This window comes from Sarcophilus harrisii, chromosome 1, assembly GCF_902635505.1.
Source record: "Sarcophilus harrisii chromosome 1, mSarHar1.11, whole genome shotgun sequence".
Taxonomy (NCBI): Eukaryota; Metazoa; Chordata; class Mammalia; order Dasyuromorphia; family Dasyuridae; genus Sarcophilus; species Sarcophilus harrisii.
In genome coordinates, this window is record NC_045426.1 from 302,373,628 (window position 1) to 302,399,986 (window position 26,359).

At 31.9% G+C, this 26,359-nt stretch overlaps 1 protein-coding gene across 5 annotated transcripts in view; it reads left to right on the plus strand.

Annotated features, from left to right (window-relative positions):
* The window catches only part of MRTFB (myocardin related transcription factor B), a 240,255-nt gene that overhangs the window by 103,165 nt on the left and 110,731 nt on the right, over positions 1–26,359 (plus strand). For 3 of the 5 annotated variants that reach the window (XM_031944470.1, XM_031944439.1, XM_031944448.1), the window contains exons 3-4: positions 9,797–10,016; positions 16,760–16,822. In XM_031944470.1, coding sequence (XP_031800330.1) covers positions 9,863–10,016; positions 16,760–16,822 — 217 coding nt within the window. In that variant the 5' untranslated portion in view covers positions 9,797–9,862. The remainder of the gene's footprint in view (positions 1–9,796; positions 10,017–16,759; positions 16,823–26,359) is intronic. The other 2 variants (XM_031944454.1, XM_031944460.1) reach the window with 2 other exon arrangements.

A 26,359-nucleotide genomic window follows, 5' to 3' on the forward strand; every position in this document is an offset into this window, starting at 1 on the left:
CTATTGAGAAGAACCAAGTCTTTCATAGTTGATCATTGCATCATGTGATGATATTAGAGAAAAAGACATTAAGGGTTAGGAAATGGATTATATTGGAAGAAGAGCAAAGGGATAAATTAGATAACATGAAGAGGCATAAAAGATCTGTACAATAGAGGGAAAGAAAGGAGGAGGATGAGCATTATCTGAAGCTTAATCTCATAGTTTGGGCTCAAAAAGGGAATGACCTATTCACTCAGTTGAGTATAGAAATAAATCTTATCCTCTTGAGGGGCTGTATTGAAGGAAGGGCAGAAACACTAGGAGAAAGGGTAAGAGAAGGGAGGAGAGGTGATAGAAGGCAGGGCAGGTTGAGGGAGGGTTCGGTCAGAAACAAAATACTCCTAAGGATCGACAAGGTTGAAAGAGAAAAAAAAGTATATAGAGGGGGAAAAAATAGGATGGAGGGAAATACACAGCTGGTAATCATAACTGTGAATGTGAATGGGATGAACTCTACCAAAAAACAAATGTGGTTAACTGAATGGATTAAAAACCAGAATCCTACAATATGTTGTTTACAAAAAACACATTTGAAAAAGAGAAACAGACATAATTTATAATGCTTCAGTTGAAGTAAAAAAAAAAAAAAAAAATCAGGGGTAACAATTCTGATCTTAGACAAAACAAAAATAGATCTAATTAAAATACATAAGGAAACATAGACAATGAAGTGGCATTGATTCTAAATATGTATGTACTAAGTAGAACAGGATCCAAATTCTTAGAGAAGTTAAGCCACTTATAAGAAAAAATAGACAGCAACACTATACTACCGAGTCATCTCAAGCCCCTCCCCCCTCAGAATTTGATAAATCTAACCACAAAATAAACAAGAAAGGAAATTAGGAAGAAATAGAATCTTAGAAAACTTAGATATGATAGAGTTCTGGAAAAAATTGAATAGGGATAGAAAAAGGAATATACCTTTTTCTCAGCAGTATATAGCACCTACATAGAAACTGACCATGTATTAAAAAACCTCACAATCTGGGGTGGTTAGGTGGTACAATGGATAAAGTCCCAGTCCTGATGTCGGGAGGACCTGAGTTCAAATTTGGTCTCAGACACTTAACAGTTCCTAGTTGTGTGACCCTGGGCAAGTCATTTAACACCAATTGCTTCAGGGAAAAAAAATCCTCATAATCAAATGCAGAAAGTAAGAAATAGTAAATGCATCCTTTTAAAAAATCTCAATGCAATAAAAATTAAATTCAATAAAGGACTAGGGAAAGATAGATTAAAAACTAATTGGAAATTAAATAATCTAGTTCTAAAGAATAAATAGATCATATAACAAATCATAGAAATATTAATAATTTCATCCAAGAGAATGACAATAATGGGACAACATACCCAAACATAAAGGATGTAGCCAAAGCAGTTTTTAGGAAAAAATTTTATATATCTAAATAGTTGCATGAATAAAAGAGAAAGAAAAGATCAATGAATTGGGCATGCAAATAAAAAAGATAGGAAAAAAATTATCTTCTTCACTCTCCTTCCCTCCCCACCCAAACCTGCCCTGGTTAAATACCAAAGTAGAAATTCTGAAATCTTAAATTGGATTATTTTTCCTTTTTCTAATCAAATTAACCTATAAGCATCAAAAATGAAAAGGGTGAACTTGCCAGCAATGAAGAAGAAAAAATTCAAGTAGTAATTAGGAGCTATTTTGCCCAACCATATGCCAACAAATCTAACAATCTCGTTGAAATGGATAAATATTTACAAAAACATTGATATCTTAAATTAACAAAAGAGGAAAGAAATTACTTTGCCCCATTTTAGAAAAAGAAATTGAACTCCCTAAGAAAAAAAATCTCCAGGACCAGATAGATTTACAAGGAAATTCTACCAAATATTTAAAAAACAATTAATTCTAATACTGTGTAAACTATTTGGAAAAAGAGGCAAAGAAAGAGTCCTGCCTAATTCCTTCTATGACACAAATATGGTGCTAGTACCTAAACCAGGAAGAGCCAAAATAGAGAAAGAAAACTGCAAAGAGATTACAATAACTTATCAGAAAAATAATACACTCTAACCAAGTGGGATTTATACCAGCAATGCAAGGCAGAAAATCTATTGGCACAACTAACCGTATCAATAACAAAATTAACAGAAATCATATGATTATCTCCATAGATGCAGAAAAAGCTTTTGACAATATCCAGTACCCATTCCTATTAAAAACACTAGAGGGCATAGGAATAAATGAAGTTTTCCTAATATGACAAGTAACATCTATCTAAAACCATCAGCAAGTATTATTTGTAACGAGGAGAACCTATACACAAATCCCCAGTAAGATCGAGTGAAACAAAGATGCCCGTTATCACCACTATTATTCAATATTGTACTAGAAATGTTAACTTTAGCAATAAGAAGAGAGAAAGAAATTAAAGGAATTAGAGTAGGCAACGAGGAGATAAAACTGTTACTCTTTGCATACAAATCATCAGCATTTCTTTGTGTTACTAGCAAAGCCTAGCAGCAAGAGAAATTCCATTTAAAATAACAAACAAAATAAAATGGGTATCTGTCTACCAAGACCTAGGAACAATATAAACACAATTAGAAAACACCTTTTACATAAATAAAGTCAGATCTGAACAACTGGAAAAATATCAATTGCTCATGAGTAGGCTGAGCCAATATAATAAAAATGACAATCCTAACTAAATTAGTTTACTTGTTCAGTGCCATACTAATCAAACTGCCAACAAATTATTTTATACAGCTAGAAAAAATAAAATTCATCTGGGGAAGGAAAAGGTAAAAAATATCAAAATATTGATGGGGGAAAAATGCAAAGGAAGGTGGCCTAGTAGTACCAAATCTAAAACTCTATTATAAAGAAGCAGTCATCAAAGCCATCTGGTACTGCCTAAAAAGTAGAGTGGTGCTAATATATTGTTTGTGGAGTTGTGAACTGATCTAACCATTCTGGGGAGCAATTTGGAACTGTGCCCAAATAGCAATTTAACTGTGACAACCCTTTGATCCAGTAGTCGCAGAGAGATCATAGAAAACAAAAAAGGACTCAAATTTGCAAAAATGTTTGTAGTAGGCCTTTTCAGAGTGGCAAGGAACTGGAAACTGAGTGGATGCCTGTCATTTGGGGAATGGTTGAATAAATTATTGGACATGAATGTTATAGAATATTCTTATTCTGTAAGAAATGATCAGCAAGATAATTTCTGAAAACCCTGGAGAAACTTGTGTGAACTGATGCTAAATGTAGTAAATAGAATCAAGAGAACATTGTACATAGCAACAAAATTATGTGATGTTCAACTGTGTGGACTTGGCTGTTTTTAGCAAAGAGGTGAGTCAGACCAATTCCAATAGATTTGTGATGGAGCCATCTGCATGCAGAAAGAGGATTGTAGGGACTGAATGTGGATCACAATATTATTCACCTTTTTTGTATTGTATAATTGTGGGTTTTTTTCTCTTTTTTTTCTTTTCTCTTTTTTTTTCCTTTTTGATCTGATTTTTCGTGTGCAGCATGATAAATATATAATTATGTATAGAAGAATTGTATATGTTTAACATTAAAAATAAATAAAATAGTGGATCAATGATTCAAATAGATTAGATACATACATAATAATCAATGATTATAGTAAATTATTATTTAATGAACCAAAAGACTCTAGTTTCTGTAATAAGAACTATTTGACAAAAATTTCTGGAAAAACTGTAAAATGATGTATTAGAAACTCAGCATCATAGACCTACATCTTACACACCCCATACCAAAATAAGGTCAAAATGGGTACATGATTTAGGCATAAAGGGTGATATTATAAGCAAATTAGGAGAGCAAGGGATAGTTTATCAGCTCTTTGGTGAAGGGAGGAATTTATGGCTAAAGAAAAACCAAAGAACATTATAAAGTGAAAAATAGATAACCTTACATTAAACTAAAAAGTTTTTGCACAAACAAAACTAAGATTAAAAGGGAAGTAGAAAGCTGGGAAACAGTTTTTGCAGTTTGTATTTCTGATAAAAGTCTCATTTCTAACATATAGAGAACTGACTCAAATTTATAAGAATACAAGCCATTTTCCACCTGAGAAGCGATCAAAGGATTTGGACAATTTTCAGATGAAGTTAAATCCAATATAATCAATATAGATCACTATTGATTAAGACAAATGCAAATTAAAACAACTATCAGATTGAATGTCTAGTCAAATTGTCTTCCAGTTTGCTCAGCAGTTTTTGTCAGTTAGGATTTAGTAATTTTTTCCTTAGGATTTACTAATGTGGAATTGCTGTTAAGTAGTTTCTGAGTCTTGTTTTTCTAGTCTGTTGCATAAAGATAATTTTTTTTATTTTTTGCCAGTACCAAATAGTTTGTCTTGGAGTTTTTATGTGTGATTATTGCTTTGTTATTTAGAGATCTGAAAATGCTACAGCCTCTTCATTCTGATTTCATTTTATTATTTCCCTTAAAACCTTAAGTACAATAAAGTAATCTTTCGGCAATTAAACATTAAAACATTGTTTATATGCTAAATTGAGGTAGTGTCAAATTTTTTTTAGATTAATCCACATTAAACAATGAATATCTCAGAATTAATACTTTGCTCTTTCTGGATACTATCCCTTTTTCATTGTAATCTTGCATAGTATTAGTTTTTTTGACTATCATATTACATTTTGACTCATTCAGCTTTTTCATGTGAAACCATCATGTAGCAATACTTTCCCTATATTGATGTAGCTATTTTTAAAAGTTTTGGTTAAATTTTATTTTTTTCAATTAACAAGTATATTCTCTCCCTCTTATCTTTCTCCTCTTTGGGGAAAAAAGAAAAATTCACTTATTTAACCTGTCTATAAATATACACTTTATTTTGCACATTGAGTCAGTCATCTCTTTCTCAGCAAATGGGGAGCATTCTTCATTATCAGTTTTCTGGAATCTTGGTTGACCATTATCTTAATCCATTTTTTAAAGTTTTACATTGTCATATAAATTGTTTTCTTGATTTTGTTCACTTTACTCTTTATCAGTTCATTTGTCTTTTCAGATTTCTTTGAAACCATTTCTTTACATTACATTCTATTACATTCATGTAATTTTTTAAAAAATGCAAATGTCGAACTTTACATTTGGCTCTATTAAATTTTGTTATTTCATTTGTCTCATTGTTCTATCCTGTTTACCTCTTTGGATGCTAGCTCTGTCACCTTTTACATTTTTTTGTTTAGCCTTCTTATAATCTACAGATTTGGTAATACTTTTTTTCATTGATATAAATATTGGGCAGCAAGATCCTTTGGGTACTTTTCTAGAAATTATTTTCTAGGTTAATATCAACATATTATTGGTTATACTTTGGTCTGGTTACCCAGACCATCCTGAATCCATTCAGCTATCTATTGTCTGCCCATAACTATATTTTGTCCTCAAGTATGGCAAGAGAAATTTTATTATTTGTTAAATAATTTGTTAATCTGTGTATAGCATGTCTACAGCTAGACATATCTAACCTACCATTCTTTCTGTGACCTTCCCCTTTCCTCCCCCAAAAGTTCTATTTCCTTAGTACTCCATTCTAGTAGACTAGAATGCCATCCCTATTCACTTCTGCCTGTATTCTTCTTTCAAAGCCCATCTGAAGCTCTACTTTCTACCAGAGCATTTTCCTGATTTTTCTTTCACTTGTTCTTTTTCCTCCATACCCTTTACTCCTCTTGATTCTTAGTATAAAAATTCTGTACCTATTGTGTATATATTTCAAATTGAAAGTCTGATACTAATGTAATGGATAGAGATTGAGTTTGCCTCAGAGTCAGAAAGATGTGTGTTCAAACACATTGTGTTCAATGTGTGTTATCACATTATGACAAAGGTGGTATTTCTGTGTTATTTTAAGTAAAGTCATTTAATCTCTCATTGCCCCAGATGTAGAAAACTCTAAATTTACCAAATCCAAGATTAGGAAATTACCTTAAAAAAGCACTGGCCAAGTTTTTAAATGGCAAACTTGAAAGTTATTTTTTAAATGATTGAATTTAAATTAATTTGACTTAGTTTTTCTGTAACATCTTTAGTCAAGGTAGAACTACATTAAACATTGAGCTCATAATTGTTACCAGTTGTGTTGCTGATAGCAAAATTAAATTAGTTTCATATAACGGTCTAATCTTATGATTAGTGTATTATGCCCTCCTTTTTTCATATTTTCTTGTGATCTAAAGTATGGCATATTCTCAATTAATCCTTCCCCCCACCCCAGTAGAGAATATGTACTATATTAAAGTTTTAAAAACAAAAAGTTTTGATTAAAATAATCTTAGGAGTTCACTTTCAACTCTAGGAATTCTATGTAAAGCATAGTTAGACAAAGATTGTCTCACTTTTGAAGAATTATTCTGATATGAACATGGATTCATATCAGAACATGAATTAGTAAAAGTTTTAAAATATTCTTAATATATTGTCATAAATTTAAAAAAAAAACAATGTAATAATCCAAAGGTAATCATTATTACCTCCAAAAACTGAATAATTTTGAAATTATTTCTATAAAATTATTTTAACTTTATGAATGTGACAGCCACATCTTAGAAGCATTAAAATATTAGTGGAAAGAATTACCTTTTAAAAGTTTTATGTGACTTCATCTGCTTTTGATTCTTGGTATATAAAAGTGATTTAATTACTCTTTTTTTAATAATAGGATATGGAGAAGAAAAAGAATTGTCATTTTGATTGTTTTTTTAAAGTTAATAAAGAACTTTATCATGCTACATTTTCTCCTTATTGAGAATGTTAATAAAAGTTATGGAACAGTAGCCACTTGGCCCATGACTATCCAAGGAAATATTTATACTTCAACTGCAATTTTTTGAGTTGTAATCTCTTTAGTTTCTTAAACTGCACAATAAAACCTGAGGTGTCTTTAGTAACACTCTGAGCTTTAATAATAACCCCCATAATGTGAAAATATTTCTAATCCTACTTAAGAACTATAAGGTGTATAAAATCCATGTGTCTTTGAAGAAGATTGTGTATTAGTTATCCATTACAATTTTTTAATGAGGTTCAGAAATATTTTTCTATTGTAATTGCCATTTTTTCCTGAAAGTTCACAAAATAATATACATCTTAAAACAGAGTTTAATTATGTACTTGATCCTTGGACATTATTCCCAAATTCAGTTTCTTTTTGGCCTATGGTCACATAATTTTAAGCGTTTTCTTCCATTTTTCACTCTTTTAGCTTACATTTTATTTAATACTTAATTCTGTGTCTTGGTTTCATTGTTACTGTTGATCCTCTATAATTGTGGGACAAATAATATGTAGATCTTTTGAAACTTATCTAACTTTAATAATAGTATTCAAGATATTGAATTTTAGATTTGATAGATTAGGAATTCCAATTAAGTTGACACTGATTAGAAGTTTTTTAGTTTTTTAAAATAAATTAAATATATTGTCTATGTATATTACTAAAGAATTTTAAGCTTGAAATTATTTAACAAACTATTGAAAGACTGAGCGCATACATATTGTGGTTTATGTATTTAGGCACTCATCAAATCTAGAGATAATTTTGGGTGGTCTACTAAAGCAAAATTGTAGATATTCATCCCCATTTATAGCTTCTTATTACTATCTCAAAGCTTTAGCATAATAAAATCCACATATCTGCCTAATAATGAGCAATTGAAACATATTTTTCAATTTATTGGAATTTATTCTAGCTTAAATAGCTTCTTTTGGAAGACATTATTGATTTTTTTTCTTTTAGAAAAGGAGAACGTTATCTTGAAAAACTATAAGAGAGTAATAGTGTATATTTATAAAAGCTATAGTAGTTTTTTTTCCTTGCTAGAAACTATTTTATAGAAATTTCTACATAAGAAAATTCTTAGCTATTAAAAATAGTTGATAGTAAGAGTTATACCCTTGGGTTTTTTTCTTTCTAGCTATGCTGGCACATCTTAGTTTTCAGTAGTATTTATCTGGTTCCATAAGCTATATTACAATAGTAATAATGTTTCTTTACTAATAGGATTACCTTTCATCTGCATATAGGTTTGAGCTTAAACATTTTTTTTTCTCAAAAATTGTTTTATCTTTTCTCTTGCCCTTTGAGATGAAGCTGTGTTGTTATTCTCAGGATATTGAAGAACTTTTCAAATAGAGGTTGATCAGTCATTTGTATGAGTTTCAACAGTAGTGAAACTTTGTCAGAATCAGAGACTATAATTCCATGTACCAATGTACCCTTCTCTTAATTACATATCTTCTAAAAGTGCTTTTCCAACTTTCGGTTGAATATTCAGCTTCAGGAATTTTCTCTGGCTTTCCGCTGGCATAGTCTCTCTCATCAACTCTGACTATACCCTTCTTGGCTTTCTTTAAATCCCAACTAAAATTCCACCTTCTACAAGAAGCTTTTCTAACTCCACTTAATTCCTGTAGTTTTCTTTTAATTATTTTCTGTTTAATTTTTATATAGCTTCTTTTGTATAAATATTTGTGATGACCGCATTAGCACCCTGGATACCTTAGAATCAGCCAGAGTCAGGAAAAGCAAAAGTCCTTAGTCTTTATTTTTGGTCTTTAGGGGTAGGATTGAATTGGATGGACGCAGGATCTCCCTGACCCTCTTTCTTCGCCTCCCTTCTAGAAGTGACTCTGGCTAGTCTTACTCCACCCCCTAGTCCCTCCTACAATTCTCTGTATACACCAATTATCGAGCCAGCACAAGATAGTGGGAAGGGCCATTTTCCAAGTACATGCTTATGGAGTATTGTCCAAACGGTAATTAGCCCTAAGTGCTCAGATGTCTGACCTCAGTGCATGAACTCAAGAGTTTCAGCCCTCTACAAATATTTTTAGCATGTTGTCCCCCAATTAGACTGTGACCTCCTTGAAATCAGGTAATGTCTTAAGCCTCTTTTTGTATCTCCAGCACTTGATAAATGCCTGACACATATTAGGCATTTAAACACTTCTAAGTAATAGGACAACATTCTTTTATTAGAGGCCTACTATGTACCAGGCTCTACTGTCCTAAGCATTAGAGATACAAAGAAAAGCAAAAAAAAAAAAAAAAAAAAAAAAGCTCCAACAAAAGACAGTCTCTGCTCTCAAGCAGCTTAGTCTAATGAGGGAGATAGCATGCATTCAGCTATGTACAGATAAAACATTGTGTAGGATAAATTGAGGTAATCAAGAAAAGGAACATAATAGCATTAAAGCAGATTGGAAAATGCTTCTTAAAAACAATAGTATGTTAGCTGAGACTTAAAAGAAGCCAAGACATAGAGAGAAGTTCCCCCATGCATAAGAAACATCCAATGAAAATGTCTGTGAGAAGTAAATAGAGTGTCTTGTACAAAGAAAAGCAAGGAGGCCAGTGTCATAGGGTTGAAGAATATCTTAGGGGAAGAAGAGGAAGGCATAAGAAGACAGGAAAGGTAGGAGACAGCTAGATTATGAAGGATTCTGAATATTAGGTGGTGTTATGTTTCTTCCTCTGACAGAAATGTATTGAATAGGATAGGAGATGTCTGCTACCTCCTGAGGTATGCTTCAATATTTCTAATTTCAGGAAGTTTTCCTTTTTATCAGTTTTCACTGTTATTTTATATTCTCAGTTCATACTTAGCTAGTTTGCTAAAATTCCCAGCCTCTTACATGAACCCAGGATTTGAAACTTTATATTTATTGCAAAAAAGAAGAAATTCTGCACTTATTTTATGTTTTTTGATTTAGCAGTCTCATCTACCAGCTGTGGTTAAGAGGTGTCGTGAGTCCTGTGTTGGTGGTAGTTTGAAGACCATGGATCACACTGGGATAGTAGAAGCTGAGGATGAGTTGGGGTCATTAGGCCACCTTGCTCCAAGTCCTCAAAGTGAAGCAGTAGCTCATGAATTTCAGGAACTTTCCTTACAATCTACTCAGCATTTGCCTCCTCTCAATGAACGAAAGAATGGTAAGTTTTAAAAAATCAATAGTACTATTTATATTTTTTTAAAGGTTTACATTCTCTACTAACCTCCCAAAAATAATTTTTACATCATATTATTCTTTCTAATCTTTTGACATTAAAAATGCAGCATAATAACTTTAAATCAACTAATATTTATAGATGGTATCTTTTGTGCTTTATTTTGATAGTTTTTTTTTTGCATTCTCTCCTCTGCTACTTGATAAACACATATTTTGCCAAATGAAATATTATGCCATGAAATTATAGAAATATTATCAAGTCCACAATCCTATACATTTATTAAATTTTCATTTAATTCTCTTGTTTTTTAATTACTAATGAAATCTATTGCCACTTATATAACAGTTTTAAGTACTTAACAATTGTTCTTATTATAGTATTTCAATTATAAACTTACAGAAACATCAAAATATATTTATATAGTTTTGTGTCTTTTTGTGTAACATTAGAATATAAATAAGCTCTATTTACTAGGCTTTGAGAAATAATCAGCCTGGTTTTAGTTAATACTTCAAACTTTACATATATATCAATTATTTTCTCCTTGAAATATTTTTTGTATCAGTTTTATTTTTGGTAATGATTTTAAGATTGAGAAATTCAGTTTTTGTACACTGATATTCTTCTGGGTAATGTTTCAAACAAATGACTAGTCTAGGAATAGTAAGGTAACTTTTCTGAGAAAATAGGCTTTAACTACAAACTTTGTCTTGTGTCATATATCAGTTTTTATATTGTCAAATTTGACAGTAAAGATTTGTAATGTAATCCTACTTTTCTTATTTATTAGAGAAAGAATATTGAAGTTGTAGTTAATCCTTTTGCCCTAAAATTAAGATATTCTTTTTAAAATTTCACTTTAAGTGTGCTTCATATTTTCCTTGAAAATGAGAAGAAAATATTTAAATAAACTATGAATGATCTCCATTCCAGGGTTAACATGGTTCTTATCGCTAATATGCTAAGTCATATGTCATAGGCTCCTATTTTAAGTCTACTGTTGTTCTATCCTTGAAGTTAAAAATAAGTGTTTTTCACTACTTTGTTTTCATATATATTCATGAATCTATAGGTGAATCCCTTATGTCCACAATTATGTCTAATTTAGCATTAACATAAATTATTCTTTCTAATATCTTTTGATATATTAAAGATATAGCATAAGTATACATCTTTCAAATTAGCTAAAAGTCCTGTCTTAAAAATCTTAATAGAATCTAGCCTGTGTGACATTAATATTGCAGAGAAGATAAGAAGCTCTTGTCCCTAAGAATAATCAGTTTCTACTTTTTTTATGTTTTGAGATATATCTTAAAATTCCTTATTATTTGTTATATTAGGAAATGCAATGTTAAAGGATACAGTACATAAAAAACATTAGTGAAAGACAACTTTCCACATGTTTATCCTTTTTTCTTGAATGGTACTATATTGCTACATCTCATGTTTCTTATTTATAAATGTTCTTACTCTGAAAGTACTGAAGGTACATTTCAGATACATACAATATGCTTGAGTTCAGGTTTGATAGTTTTTTGAAAAAACAACAACAACAACAGGGCTTTTAGACTCTCATTATTCTTTGATAACTTGATTATTCTAAAATTGTCTCTTAAATAGAATACCGTAAAGATGTCTGAGTAGCTTCAGCAATATGTAATCACCCTAAAAGATCGTAATATGATTAACTAATTCCATTTTTAGTATAGTAAATTATGAGAAAAGTCATTACATGATATTTTTGGTGTCGGTATATTATGTATGATTACATTTTTAGCAAAATAACTTAAATCTTATTAAATGTACAAATTGGAATCTCTAAGAAGAATAAGGATTAAATTGCTGTACAAGGACACTATGTGTATGAGGAATAGAAATAGAGCATAATTGCATTTCTTTTGCTCACTGTGGGTGTCTTTCATTTTTGCAGAAAGAGCTTTAAATTAATATCATTTACAACACTATTTCCTATTACTTTGCTTTGAAAAACTTTGTTTTAGGCTTCTAGTAAAGTGGTTCACCTTACACATTAAAAAATTTTTACTAGCCTCATGAAGATAATAGAACCATGTGTGTATATATGTGTTTATCAAAGTACTTAAACATGAGCAATATTTTCACATGAGAGAGTATACAGGTAAAGGAAAAATTTATCTTCTTATTCTTTTTTTGAAAAATAGCATGATTCATTCATCACATGGATAAGTGTTTCAACTCTCAAAATTCAAAGGCACTATTTGAAGACTAAAATAATCTGATTTAAATTTATTCCAATGGGAAATTTTTATTTTTGCAATTCTTAAGCATTTGAAGTTCATTTGCTAAAATTGTTTTCTTTTTGTTGACAAAAGGAGATATTTAAATTTTGAATATCTGTGGAATGATTGCTTCACAAAATAGTTTATAGATGAACTTTACAGGGAAAATGAAGTTTACATTTAAGAAATGTTTCCAGGATTTTTCTTCATTGTTGATTAATATTTATGTTGGCAGTGGTATTGAAATGGAAAAGTATTTCCACTGCTACAGTAAATATGAAAGAAGTTTTCATCAGAACATACTAGTGTTTCCCTGTACCCATAGTGAGGCTATAAAAAATTGACATTGATATTAGTACCTTAGAAGCAAGGCAAACTGCTTAGTTTTTCCATGAGGTTAGTTCAGACAGATTAAATCAAATAAAAACAGCTGCATTCAAGTAGTATACCTTCACAAAAACAATGTATTAAAATACAAATTGAGCTTATATGAAATCAGATTCTATGCAGAGTGATCCAGTCTTATTATTATTATAACCTGAGATGAAAGAAAACACTCAGACTGCTAATCATAGCAAGCCATCTTTTAGTTTCCACATGGCAGAGTTGTTATTTAAATGTCTCCTTTTGCAGTGGCAGTATGTTTTAATTAGCCTTGATGTTCTGGAGTATGGTATATGGAATTAGGTATAGATAAAATTATCAAAAACTTACATTGCTCTGTGTTGACTTTTTTTTTTTTTTTTTTTTTTTTTTACAAATTTAATTCCTAGCATTATGCATTAATTTACTCATTGCATTTAGATTTTCATCAATGACAAAATATGGTTAACCTAGTAAATATAAAACTTCTTCGGTGCATTGATTGGTAATTTCAATGCCTAGAATTTTAAGCATATTTAATTAGAAATATTTACAAATTATCTGTAGAGAAGATAGCAGGATTCTCTTTTTGGTCGATTTTTCCCATAGATTCTTCAATGTACTTTGGAGAGTAGTCATTTAGATATGAAATTCACCTCCACGATAGGATAAGGTTATGTTTATTCAAATAATGGGATGGTACTAGCTATGCTATAATATTGAGAAGTAGTTAAAAGTAATATCTTATCATTATTCCCTTTCATGTTTGAAAGTCTTTTCAAACTTTATATTTTAAAGTTTGGCCAAGAAGAATAATCTTGCCCTGGGGGCAGAGTGGGCAGAATGCTGGACTTGGAATTAGGAAGACTCATCTTCTTGAGTTCAGATATGGCCTCAGATACTTTAGTAGTTGAATCACCTTACACAACTCACTTAACTATGTTTGTCTCAGTTTCCTCATCTCTAAAAATGAATTTCCTCAACTCTGAAATGGCAAAACACTACAGAATCTCTGCCAAGAAAACCTCAAATAGGATTATGAAGAGCCAGACTCAACTAAAAATGACTCCTGATTCTCTATTATTTTAACAACTAAGCAACAAAGACTTGAAAATCATCTTTTAGAGCATAACCAAGTATTTTTGCCTTTGTCTCTAGAGAAAAATAATACACTATATGCTGAACACAAGATATTATAGCTTTGCCTCTTTGGTTTGCCTTTTTACATTTAATATTGTACTTGGACAAAATCAAGTAGAATTCAGTTCATTCAGCCAAAACAAATTTAGAGGTTATAGAGCAAAAAAACAAAGTTCTGTGTTAGTGTTTGATCTTCACTCTGCTATAGATTGTTTCTTTTTTATTTGACAATGTTGATACTATTTCAAATATTATGATAGGGCATAAAGACAATGCTTTAATAGATATGGGGTAATCCCTAGAAAATAGTTAGAAACTTTCACAGTAGTTTATGATAACTTGCATTGAATTTGAGGTGAAAATTCAGTGAACAAGCTTTTATTAAGTGCCTACTATGTATCAGCCATTGTACAAAAAGCTGGAGGGATTAATAACATCAGTAACAGATGGAATAGTATTTAAGAAAAAATTAATTGATGGAACCAAATAGTGTTTCCAGGATTTTTGCTTTCTCTTTTTGTTCCTGGTATGATTTTAGAATCAAATGAACTAAAATGAGTAAATCTTAAAGCACATGGATCACCTTTGCATTGATTCTATCTTTAAAATATTTTGTCTCCTCAGTAATTACAGTAACTCAGGTATTTTGCAAATGTTTGCTTTCTCTAAGATTTTATTCTAATATTTCATCTAAATAACAATAGCAGATGAATGTAGAAATCAGTCTTAAAAACTTGCATGTCATGGACAGAAATATATAGACCTTAATTAGAACTTCTTCAAACAACTTTCTGATTTTTTTTTTTTTTTTTTGGCCAGTTATTTTATCAGGATTGATGATTTATACTCAATACCACAATAGAGTTTTGATTTAAAAGAATAGTATTTCCTTAACAACTGCAAATGAAATATGTGGCTAATTGTTATAACTTTCAAACATTTTTCTCCTGACCTTTCAAGATGCTTGTTAGATCTTCTATAAGTGGCTTAAGGATAAATTATACCCATCCAAAAATTTAAAAATTTCCCACTAAAATGTGATGTAAATAGGCAGATTTAATTCTGCCTGTTTCTTTCTATTATGAATTTCTTGTTTAGATAGCAGTGTTACTAGGAATTAGTTTTGCTATACTACATTGCTGAATACTTCCAAAAGAGTGCATTTATTTGAATTCTTCATTTATAGTTGGCAATTACTTTGAACTCTTGACTTAGTTCCACATCTGTTGTTATAAGTACGTATTGGTAAGTCTATGAAGTGCTTGGGCCAATGATTTCAAAATGAACTAGGAAAATCATTAGGCCCAAAGAAGCTTTTTTTAATATTTTAAAGTTGATCACTTTTTATAGTTACCCTGCGTGATAAGTATGAATAGTTAATACATGAGTCTAAGTAAAACTTGTATAGCAGGGATAGGTAGTTGATGCAATAGATAGAGCACAAGCCCTGAAATCAGAAGACCTGAGTTCAATTGTGACCTCAGACATTTAACACTTCCTAGCTGTGTGACCCTGGACAAGTCACTTAACCCCAATTGCCTTAGCAAAAACAAGCCCAAACAAACAACTTATAGAGAAACAATAATTAAGAAGTTAAATCAAACTGATTGAAACCTTGGGGTGGGGTGAGGTGGGATGGGTTTGGGCTCTAGAACTTTCATTGTATATTTGTGTCATTAGTAGAGATATCTACATATACCATATTATATCTTAAGGAAATGAAGAGTACCAATTTTGGGCCCCAAATTGATGGAGCTCATTTAAAATTATTTATGAAGAAACAATTTTTTACCATTCCACAGAAGGCAAGTTTATATAATTTGTAGTTGTCAAAAATAGATAAAAAGAGTTCCTAGTTCCTAGTTAAAGAATATCATTCAATTACCAGTAATCCATCCTGCCTGCTTGTCTTAAATATATTTGAAAATGAACAGGTTTTAGAATTACTTAATCTCAGACTAATAAAGTCTTAAGATACTATCTAGACTAGTCTGTACCTGAATCAGAATCCCCTTGTGTATTTTGAGGTAAAATGTAAGTACTTGTGTATTTTGAGGTAAAATTGTAATTAGAAAATCATTGCTTAGCACTTTAAGATAGTGCCTACAATGAAAAATTTGGTGGGATCCTCAAAGAATCCTGTTGAAAGAGATCTTAGAGGTCATTGGTCCAATCCCCTTTTCTGTATTTCCATTAAAGCAAAGTATGAATCTTCTCTACAGTAAATCTAATGGTAGTTATATAGCTTTTACTTGAACATGGCCAGTGATGAGGAATTTTCTATTCTTGAGATACTGTATTCTACTTTTGAATAGATCTTGTTTGGAAGTTATTGGGTTTTTAAAAAAACTATAATGAACTGAAAGCATTCTTATAATTTCTATACTTTGGTCTTAAGGTCAACCTTATGATGCTAACTCATCTTCCATATCATGGTTCTTCAGACATTTGTAGACATATGTCCTCTTCCATCTCTCAACTTATTTTCATCTTATAGTTGCTTTCTCTCACATCTATGAAGAAAAGTGGCTAATACTTGCTGTTCCGTTGCTATTAAATGGAGAAGAGAATTGATTAAGTTAAGGACTACTGATATGCTGTTTTAGAAATAAATCAGGACTGTCTTAGTGTAGGGATAAAGACTGGAAAGGAAAGGAATCCAACTGAAAAACAGAGGAAAAGGTTTGTTTTGGTTTTTTAATTCTTACCTTTTTCTCCTCTTTGTTTCTTATTTAAGCTTAAATTTGTATATGAATATTCTAGACATTTAAAAATATTGAAAGAAAAAATTTGAAAAATATGGTGAATTCAAGGGTTTATTGATCTTTTCTTTTTTGGTCCATAGTAGATAATAACCCAAATTAATTAGCAAATAGCAGAAAAAGCGTTTTTCTAACGCCTTTAAATTAACCCATATTGTCTGACTCTTCTACCCTTACCCACTGCCCTCGCTATTATTAACAGGAAGTATAGTCTTATGGGAGTCAGGATTCCGATCTCCTCTGCTGACTCAATCTGTGAGTGTGGGTAAGTCTTAAAAACTATCTGTGTCATGGTATGGCTATCTGTATTATTTGTATGATAGCTTTCAGTCCGTATGTCTTTCTCTGGCTGCCTCTCCTCATATCATCATTTGCTCACTTCTGATACCCTATTCTCTTTTATGTTATGCTGTTCATTGGGTAGCAGAAAAGGAAAGAGAAGAATGGAGTGGGGAAACTTCCACTTTTATTAGTTTGTGAAATTTTTATTCAATGTGCACTAGTAATGTTACTATCAAATATCTGTATCACAGGTCTTTTAGTGAACGTAAACATACATGCCAACTCTCTGTACCTAGGTGGGTAAATTTCTATTTTTTTAAAAAAGTAGTAAGCCAGTTGATGAATTTTTTTTTTAATTATTATGACATCTAATTTAGACTGTATCTATGGAATTATGCAACATCTATTTATAATTTTCAAAGGTTGGCAGGTGTGTGTTAGTGTTTGTGAAATAGTGTCAGTTAATCAGAAAAAAGAGAATTGTAATTTTAGTTCAAAATATTCATACCTTTTGCCTGTTAATGCAGAAACAGCATTCTATTTCAGAAACAACATCTATTTTGTTGTTTTTTTCATCAACTTTAACTTGAAAATAAAGTTTTGATTCATATATATTTGTGTACTCATTTTTAATAATAGCACCATAATAAAAGCAAAAAATTTGATTCATACATTCCCTTTGTTGTGATTTCAGTTTTGGAGATGCAAGTGTGTTAGCATTTTTCAATATTTAACTATAGAATTCATATGTGGAAAACAAACAATAACTTATTTAAAACGTCAGTTGTTATAAAGCTTTTTCAGTTGGCCAAACTGTTATAATTTCATAGAACCATTCAATTTTAAAATGATAGAGGCTTTAGGTATCATTTTTTTCAGCCAATTCTTTGAGGACAAGGAAAGAAATTCAAGAAGGTAACTACAGTGAATAGTGGCAGCATCAGAACTAGAACTTAATTTTCTTTATTCACATTCTAGTGTGGTTTTTTCTTATCATACAAAAGAAATATTTGTTATGTCATGTCAGTCATCAAGTTAATTGTCAAACTAATAATCAAATTCAATATTTAAATCATATCTGTGTACATATGTAGATATATAATTGATTCACTAAAGTTAATAGTTATTAATCACCTTCTATGAGCATGGGGTTAGGCCACATGCAGTGAATACAAAGATGAAATAGGACACAATTCTTTTTTTAAGTGAATTTATCATTCTGTAGATTCTCTTTGGAGTTTTCTTAAATGACACGTGAATGTTTTAAAATACATTTTCTAGTCATGACTAGAAAATAAGCTAGAAGTTGACTCTTAGAAATAACTGATGTTTCAGCTATATTCCTATTTTATTTTAGTTTTATCAATATGAATGTGGTTATTCAGAGATTGATGGGAAAAACAATAGTTGAAACCTAGAATTTCTTCCTATAATCATTTTTAAAGTTGCCAAAACATGTGAAATTGTTGCTTAGCCTTCACTCCTAAGTCATTTGAATATGGTATCTTAACTGATAAGAGCTGATAGGGCAAATGAAGTAGGCACTGATTTCCCATGAAGTTTGTCTTCACTGTTGGTACTGCCAGTTCCCACAATCCTAGCATTCCCTGGGCATCACTCAGTGTCTACGAGAAACAATTTTCAAATCTTAAAGCATGTGAAAAGACAAACAGGCCAAAACTCAGAACTCTCTGGGGATTGTGACCTCTGAAACAAACTACATTCTGACATTTTCACAAGCTACTTGAATGAATTCCAGCAGGGTTATTCCATTTGGTAAACTACTAAATGAATCCTCTATCATCAGGACTGATTTATAGATTTTTCTAGTTTATTGTGTGCTTGTTATGAAGTGATTACAATGGTTGACATAATTAGTGATACTGTTTTTAAGGCTTTTGATATATATTTATGATAAGTATTATGTTGAAAATTTTGATATTTTTAAATGATAAAAGTTATTTGTTTTTCTTAAAGAGATTTCTCATTGTTAATCCTGAATTTTAATTTTATTGCCTGGAAATATGTGTGTGTAAGTAAACACATTTCTAGCTGAAAAGTCTTATACTATTAACCTTAGTTTAACTAAGTAATTGTTTATTCAGAAGTCATCACTTGAAATAAAAATTTCTTAAAATGAGGCTTAATGCGCTATCCATTTACTATTTTTAATATCCTTTGGAATACATGTAAAAGCAAAAACAATCCAGTGTTTTTAGAGTACTATTGTAAAAGATCTTAGCTGTTTTCAGTTATTTAAAATAATTGTTTGAGGTTTTTAAAATTCATAGACTAACACTGGTAACCTATAGGCCCCTTAAAATGATTTATTTATACCTCTAACATTTCTATAAAAAGAAATCCAGTTCTAAAAATAGCTGAATAGAAGGAAATCCAAAAGATTTGGAGGCTGAACAGCTTGAGGAATTTGGTCATTAGGATTTGTTTCTTTTATTTCTAGGTTTACTATTCATAATCCTAATGGTTTAGAAATATCTGAAAAGTTTTACCACTGGAAGTCAGTTCACATAGTTGTAACCCATATAAAATTTGGAAGATAACAAAGCTTCCCATCTTAAAAGAGTCAGGTTTGTTGGTGGGTCTGTAAAATATTCTTTCTGACATCATTCTTTCTCCTTTAACTAATACTTGTGTTTATCTCAGAAATCCTCATACATTGGACCAGAATCTTCAGTGGAGTAGATTATTTTAAGAAGAGGTGGAATTCTTAATGTAGATGTTCCTGAGTCATAGACAGTCACTACCTAAGTAGCGACTACTAAGTAGACTATAGTATAACAGATTATATCTTAACCTAAGGGTCCTTGGTCTTTATTCTTGGTCTTTAGAGGTAGGAGTGAATTGGATGGACACAGAATCTCCACGGTCTCTCCTCTTTGTCTCCCACCCAGAAGTGACTCTGGCTAGTCTTACTCCACCCCCTAGTCCCTCCTACAATTCTCTGTATACACCAGTTATCGAGCCAGCACAGAATAGTGGGAAGGGCCATTTTCCAAGCGTATGCTTATAGAGTATTGTCCAATTGGTAATTAGCCTTAAGTGCTCGGTTGTCCAGACCTCAGTGCATTAACTCAAGAGTTTCAGCCCTTTGCAGTAATTTTACTTACAAGAACCAGATATATCCAATGACACATATACTTTTATTGAAAATAGGAGGAAATGTTCCTACATTTATTTCTGTTGGGTTCCTATTACCTTTTTCTTCTTGGAGCATGAGTAGAATTTATCAAATATTTAATAAAACCTTGTGAGGAAAAAATGTGTTTATAGAGTAAAGCAAAATGTTACCTTTCATGTATTATTTTATAAATTTTTTTAAAAGTTAGTTTTGGGGGATTTTCAGAATTTATAATGTGGTTGTCATAATATGCAAGCTTTTATTGATTTAATAGTATTTTATTTTTCCAATTAGATATAAAGATAGCTCTCTATTCATTTTTATAAAATTTTGAGTTCCAAATTTTTTTCTCCCTTTCCTTCCCTCTCCAAGACAGCAAGCCATCTCATATAATAATCATTTTAAACATATTTTCATATTAGTCATGTGGTGAAATAAAAATCAGAACAAAAGGGAAAAACCACAAGAAAGAAAAAGCAAACAAAACTTTTTAAAAGGTAACAATATGCTTTTGTTAGAATTCTTACAAGGTGCCAAATCAGTTATCTAATTTAGTATGATACTTAACAGTTCTCTAGCTCACTAATGTATTTAGTACTCATTGGAGTTCTACAAGATTCACAAGTCAGAGAGGAGTCCAGGAAGGACAAGCCCACTAAGCCACAAGCCCACTCTCGGAGGTGGAGTTAGATTTATTCCATATATCACCTTTGTGCTGGCTAGAGGCTTTGGAGTCAGAGAGAGCTAGAGGCTAAACCTGGAAGAGACAAAGGACTAGCAATAGGAGCTCTTGGAACCAAGGAGAGAAATAGGCCCTCTAAGAAAGCTATTTGGAAGGAGACAATAAAGTATTGAATTTTAACAGCTGGCTGCATTTGAGGTGATTATTACACTCAACTGAAACTATGGCTGTCTCCAGAAGCTCCCTAAGAATTCTGCTCCCAGAGAATGATTATATTTTTGAGAGAAGAACATTACATTTTGGCGCCTGAATGTGGGACCAAGAACCTTCATCCGTGACCCAGAAATTAGGGTGAATACAATAAGGAAACTTTGTTAAAGAGCTAAAGTAGAATTTCAGCTGAGATGGGACAGAGATTTAGAAAACAGCCTTCTCTTCAAAGAAAGTGTTTAGAGAGTATTGTCAGGGTTATGAAAAGCCAAGGTTTGATTATAATTTGGGAGCAGATCACTGAACTTATAGAAACTGTACAGTACATATCTCCTTGGTTCTCTATGGAAAAAGAATTGGATCTAGAAGAGTGGAAATTAGTAGGAGAACAACTTTGTCAATCCTATAATGATAATGGATGGACCTGACTCGATTTCCAAAGACACACTTTAATATATATATAATTTAATACAACTGGCTTTAAGAAATCATATAAGTACTAGAATAAGGAAAAAGAAGAAAGAACAGGAGGGGGAGGTGCCAACTAAACTAGGTGAAAAGGAGGAAGAATCAGATAAGAATTCACAGTAGGAGAAATTAGATCATTCCCCTGACCTCCCTCCGTCAATTAGCCCTTCATGGGTAGAGGGAAAAGGAGGAAGGGGAGAGGCAGTGACACAAACAGAACCACCTATGAAGCAGCCTGTGATAAGATTAGAAAAGGCATTAGTTAAGCAAAAAATGAAGGACAGGATGTATCTGATTTTATAAATGTATACCCTGTGATTGAAGAGATCGACTCTTCAGGTCAAAAAAGGAGAAGATACATTCCTTTTGATTTGGAAAAAAATAAGGATTTGAAAAAGGGTTGCACTCTTTATGGGACTACATCATCTTATGCTAAGATGTTACTAGATAATTTGCCTTATGAAATCTTAACCCCGAGTGATTGGAAATCCATAGCTAGGACATGTTTAGAACTTGGACAAAACTTGTTGTGGCTTTCAGAATATCATGAATAATGTAGGATTCAAGCTAGATGCAATAGACAAACAGGAGTTAATGAACAAATCACTTTTGACCAACTAGCAGGTGAAGGTCAATATGGAGAGAATTCAGAACAGATTAATTATCCCATAACAGTGTATGAGCAAATTTCTAAGGCTGGAATAAAAACTTGGGGTTCCCTCCCCAGACAAAAAGATGGAGGTAAAGCCTTCACAAAAATAGAGCAAGGTCCCAATGACCCCTTTGTGGATTTTGTTGGATGTTTGCAAAAAGCTGTCACAAGAATCATTGGAGAAAATGCAGCTACAGAAATAATGACCAGACATCTGGCTAAGGAAAATGCCAATGAGGTTTGCAAAAGAATTATATGGGGACTACACAAAGATGCTCCTTTAGAGGAGGTCATAAGACGCTGTGCCATAGTGGGCACAAATGCTTATTATACCCAGACTATGATGAACATGGGAAGACAGAGTACCTCTTGGCAAGAGACTTCTAGAGAAAATTGTCGATGTTTTCAGTATGGGAAAATAGGCATCTGAGAGCCCAGTGCAGATAGGGAGATAGAGTGAGAAGACAGGGTGAGAGAAAACCCAAAACTCCATGTCCAAAATGCAACCGAGGCTTCCACTGGGCCTCACAATGTAGATTGATCCAGGGAAAGGAGAGGCAGGGCCCAGCTCCAAGATATCATAGAAAAGATAGATGGGGCAAGATGGAAGCTGAATTTACACCCAGAAAGTCTTTAGAAGGTCAGGACTCTGATGTGATCTATCAGCCAAAAAAGCAATCAGATAGCAGAAAGGGCGTTCGGGAGAATACAGGCCTTTTAAACCATTAGGGCAGTGTCCAGTACAAACAGCTCCAATGTAATTGCCAGATGATGAGGAGAGATTTAGAAAATGGAAGAGAATAGATAGGTTAACTGCTTGGGAGAAAGTGTTTGCTTGTGTTCATACAGACAGAGAAGGAAACAGATGGGTGGCAATGAGCATCTAGAGAGAGACAGAAAAGGAGAAAAACCTCAAAATAAAGGAGCTCTAAAAAGCATCTAACACTGAAAGAGCATGGCTGATAACTGTTAAAGAACTTTAAAACCAGCAGGAATCATTGAATTCTTTGAAATGAAAAATTGTTGATAAAGATTGTTTCAGGATTTGAAAACCAGCAGGAATCATTGGATTTCCTAACACAAGATGAGACTATTGCAGGACTTCAAAACTTGCAGGAATTATTGGATTCCTGGCACATGATTCCTTTCAGACTATTTCTAGGACTTATGGACATGTATAAATTCTCATGTTGATTAATATTATTTGTTACATCACTTCTCACCTGTGTTATATTGATGTGTGCTTATGTAATTTATATAATTATGTGTAATACCTCCCATATTAATGGATTTATGTATACCTGTTTTAAGAGTAAGCCCTTTCAGAAACCTGGTAATCTGATTTGATTTCCCATTTCTTTGGGTGTTTTCATCTCCCTTCCTGCATGATTACCTTCTTTTTATGGTGTTGTTACTCCTTTTTTGAGCAGTCAGGGAAGATGTGATCACCTTCTTTTTGGGGCTTCTCGCCTCCTTGAGAAGTCAGGAAGGTCATGACCACCTATGTTCTAAATCAAAAGAAAACGGGAGATGTTAGAATTCTTACAAGGGAATTGAGGAGACAATGCTTAAATCTAATTTAGCATTGATTTAATTCTACAACAAATAATGGTTTCCTAGTGATGTAATGATTGGAGTATATTCATTGTGCAGCATATGAGCAAGAAGCTCTCAGGGCCAAAGAGCACTCTGGGAGATTGAGAAGCCAGGATTCAGTTGGGCAGAACGAAGCAAGACAGAGAAGTGGTGGCAGACTGTCCTGTGGAGAACACTGAAAGCAAGATCCGGAAGGCTAAAGGATTTGTACTTTAACAGTTGGCTGCATTTGGGATTATTACTCAGAACTAAAAGGAAGGCTGCTTCCAGAAGCTCCCCAAGAAACCTGCTTTCACAGAGAACAATATAATTTAGAGAAGAGAACATTACAAGATTTGATCAGCATGAAGAATATAATGATCTCCTGGTCCTGCTCATTTCACTTAGTATTATTTCATGTATGTCTCTCCAAACCTCTCTATATTCATCCTGCTGATCATTTCTTACAGAACAATAATATTTCATAACATTCATATACCACAATTTACTCAGCCATTCTCCAAATGATGGACATCCATTCATTTTCCAGTTTCTAGCCACAATGAAAAGGGCTGCCACAAACATTTTTGCACATACAAGTCCCTTTCCCTTCTTTAATATCTCTTTGGGATATAAGTCAGTAGAAACACTGCTGGATCAAAGGGTGTGCACAGTTTGATAACTTTTTGAGCATAGTTCCAAACTTCTCTCCAGAATAATTGGATCTGTTCACAATTTCACCAAAAATGTATCAGTGTCCCAGTTTTCCCACATCCTCTTCAACATTCCGCATTATCTTTCCCTATCATTTTAGCCAATCTGACAGGTGTATAGTGGTATCTCAGAATTGTCTTAATTTGCATTTCTCTGATTAATAATGACTTGGAGCATCTTTTCATATGGCTAGAAATAGTTTCAATTTCTTTGTCTGAGAATTGTCTGTTTATATCCCTTGACCATTTATCAATGGGAGAATGGCTTGATTTCTTTAAATTAGAGTCAATTCTCTATATATTTTCGAGATGAGTCCTTTATCAGAACCTTTGACTGTAAAAATATTTTCCCAGTTTATTGCTTCCCTTTTAATCTTGTCTGCATTAGTTTTGTTTGTACAAGAACTTTTTAACTTAATATAATCAAAATTTTCTATTTTGTTATCAACAATGATCTCTAGTTTTTCTTTGATCACAGATTCCTTCCTCTTCCACAGGTCTGAGAGGTAAACTATGCTTTATTCTTCTAATTTATTTATAATCTTATTCTTTATGCCTATCATGAACCCATTTTGATTTTATCTTGGTTTAATTATTATTTTTAAAAATTATTTTAAATTTATTCAATTTCAATTTATTTATGATTCAATTTATTCAATTTTTCAATTTATTTTTTAAAAATTCTCCGTCCAAATTCTCCCTTTCCTATGCTCCCCTCCCTCCACACTTGAGAAGACAAATAGTTTTTTTTGTCCATTTCCCACTTGATGGGCATCAGCTCAATTTCTAGTTCTTTGCCACCACAAATTGAGTTGCCATATATACTTTTATACATGTAGTTCTTTTTTCCTTTTTTTTTTTTTTTAAATTGTCCTTGGTATATAGATCAGGTAATGATATTATTGGGTCAAGAGTATGCATGCGTTTTTTTAGCTGTTTGGGCATAGTTTTAAATTATTCTTCATAGTGGAATTTTCAAACTAGAAATAGACTAATTTACAACTCCACAGTTCATTAGTGTCCCTATTTTTCCATTCTCTTCAGCAATTGTCATTCTTTTCTGTTATGTTACCCAATTTGATAGATTATGGGGTGGTATCCCAGAGTTCTTTTAATTTGTATTGCTGTAATGATTAATGACTTGTAGCTTTTTTAATATTAAAAAAAATTTATTAAAGCTTTTTATTTTCAAAATATGTATAGATAGTTTTAAACATTCACCCTTGCAAAACCTTTTCTAGAATTTTTTCTCCCTCTCCCTTCTCCTAGACAGAAAGTAATCCAATATATATTAAACATGTGCAATTCTTCTATTTATATTTCCACAATAATCATCTTGCACAAGAAAAATCAGATCACAAAGGGGAAAAAAATAAAAAAACAAAATGAAAACAAACAATAACAACAAAAAAAAGTGAAAATACTATGTTTTGATCCACACTCAGTCCCTACTGGCCTCTCTCTGGGTACAGATGACTCTCTCCATCACAAAACCATTGGAAATGGCCTGAATCAACTTGTATAGCTTTTTTTTTTTTTTTTTTTTTTTAATATGGCTATAGATAGATTTAGTTTTTTTTCTGAAAATTGTTCACGTGCTTTGACTATTGGTTGAAAAATCTCTTTTAATTTTATAAATTTGACTAAATTCCTTATCTGTTTGAAAAATGAAACCTTAATCAGAGAAACTTGCTACAAATTTTCCTTAGTTTTCTGTTTTCCTTTTCAATGTAGCTACATTGGTTTTGTATAAAATCTTTTAAATTTAATCAAAATTATCCATAGTTACTTCCCATGATCCTTTCTATTTCTTATTTGGTCATAAACTCTTCCCTTATTCATAGATCGGACAAGTAAATTTTTCCAGGCTCCCTAATTTGCTTATGATATCACCCTTTATGACTAAATCATATACCTATTTTGACTTTATCTTAGTATAAGGTATGAGATGTTGGTCTATGTCTACCTTCTTGCCAGACTGTTTTCAAGTTTTTCTAGCATTTTTGATCAAATAGTGAGTTCTCCCAAAAGCCTGGATCTTTGTATTTACCAAACAATAGATGACATTGGTCATTTACTAC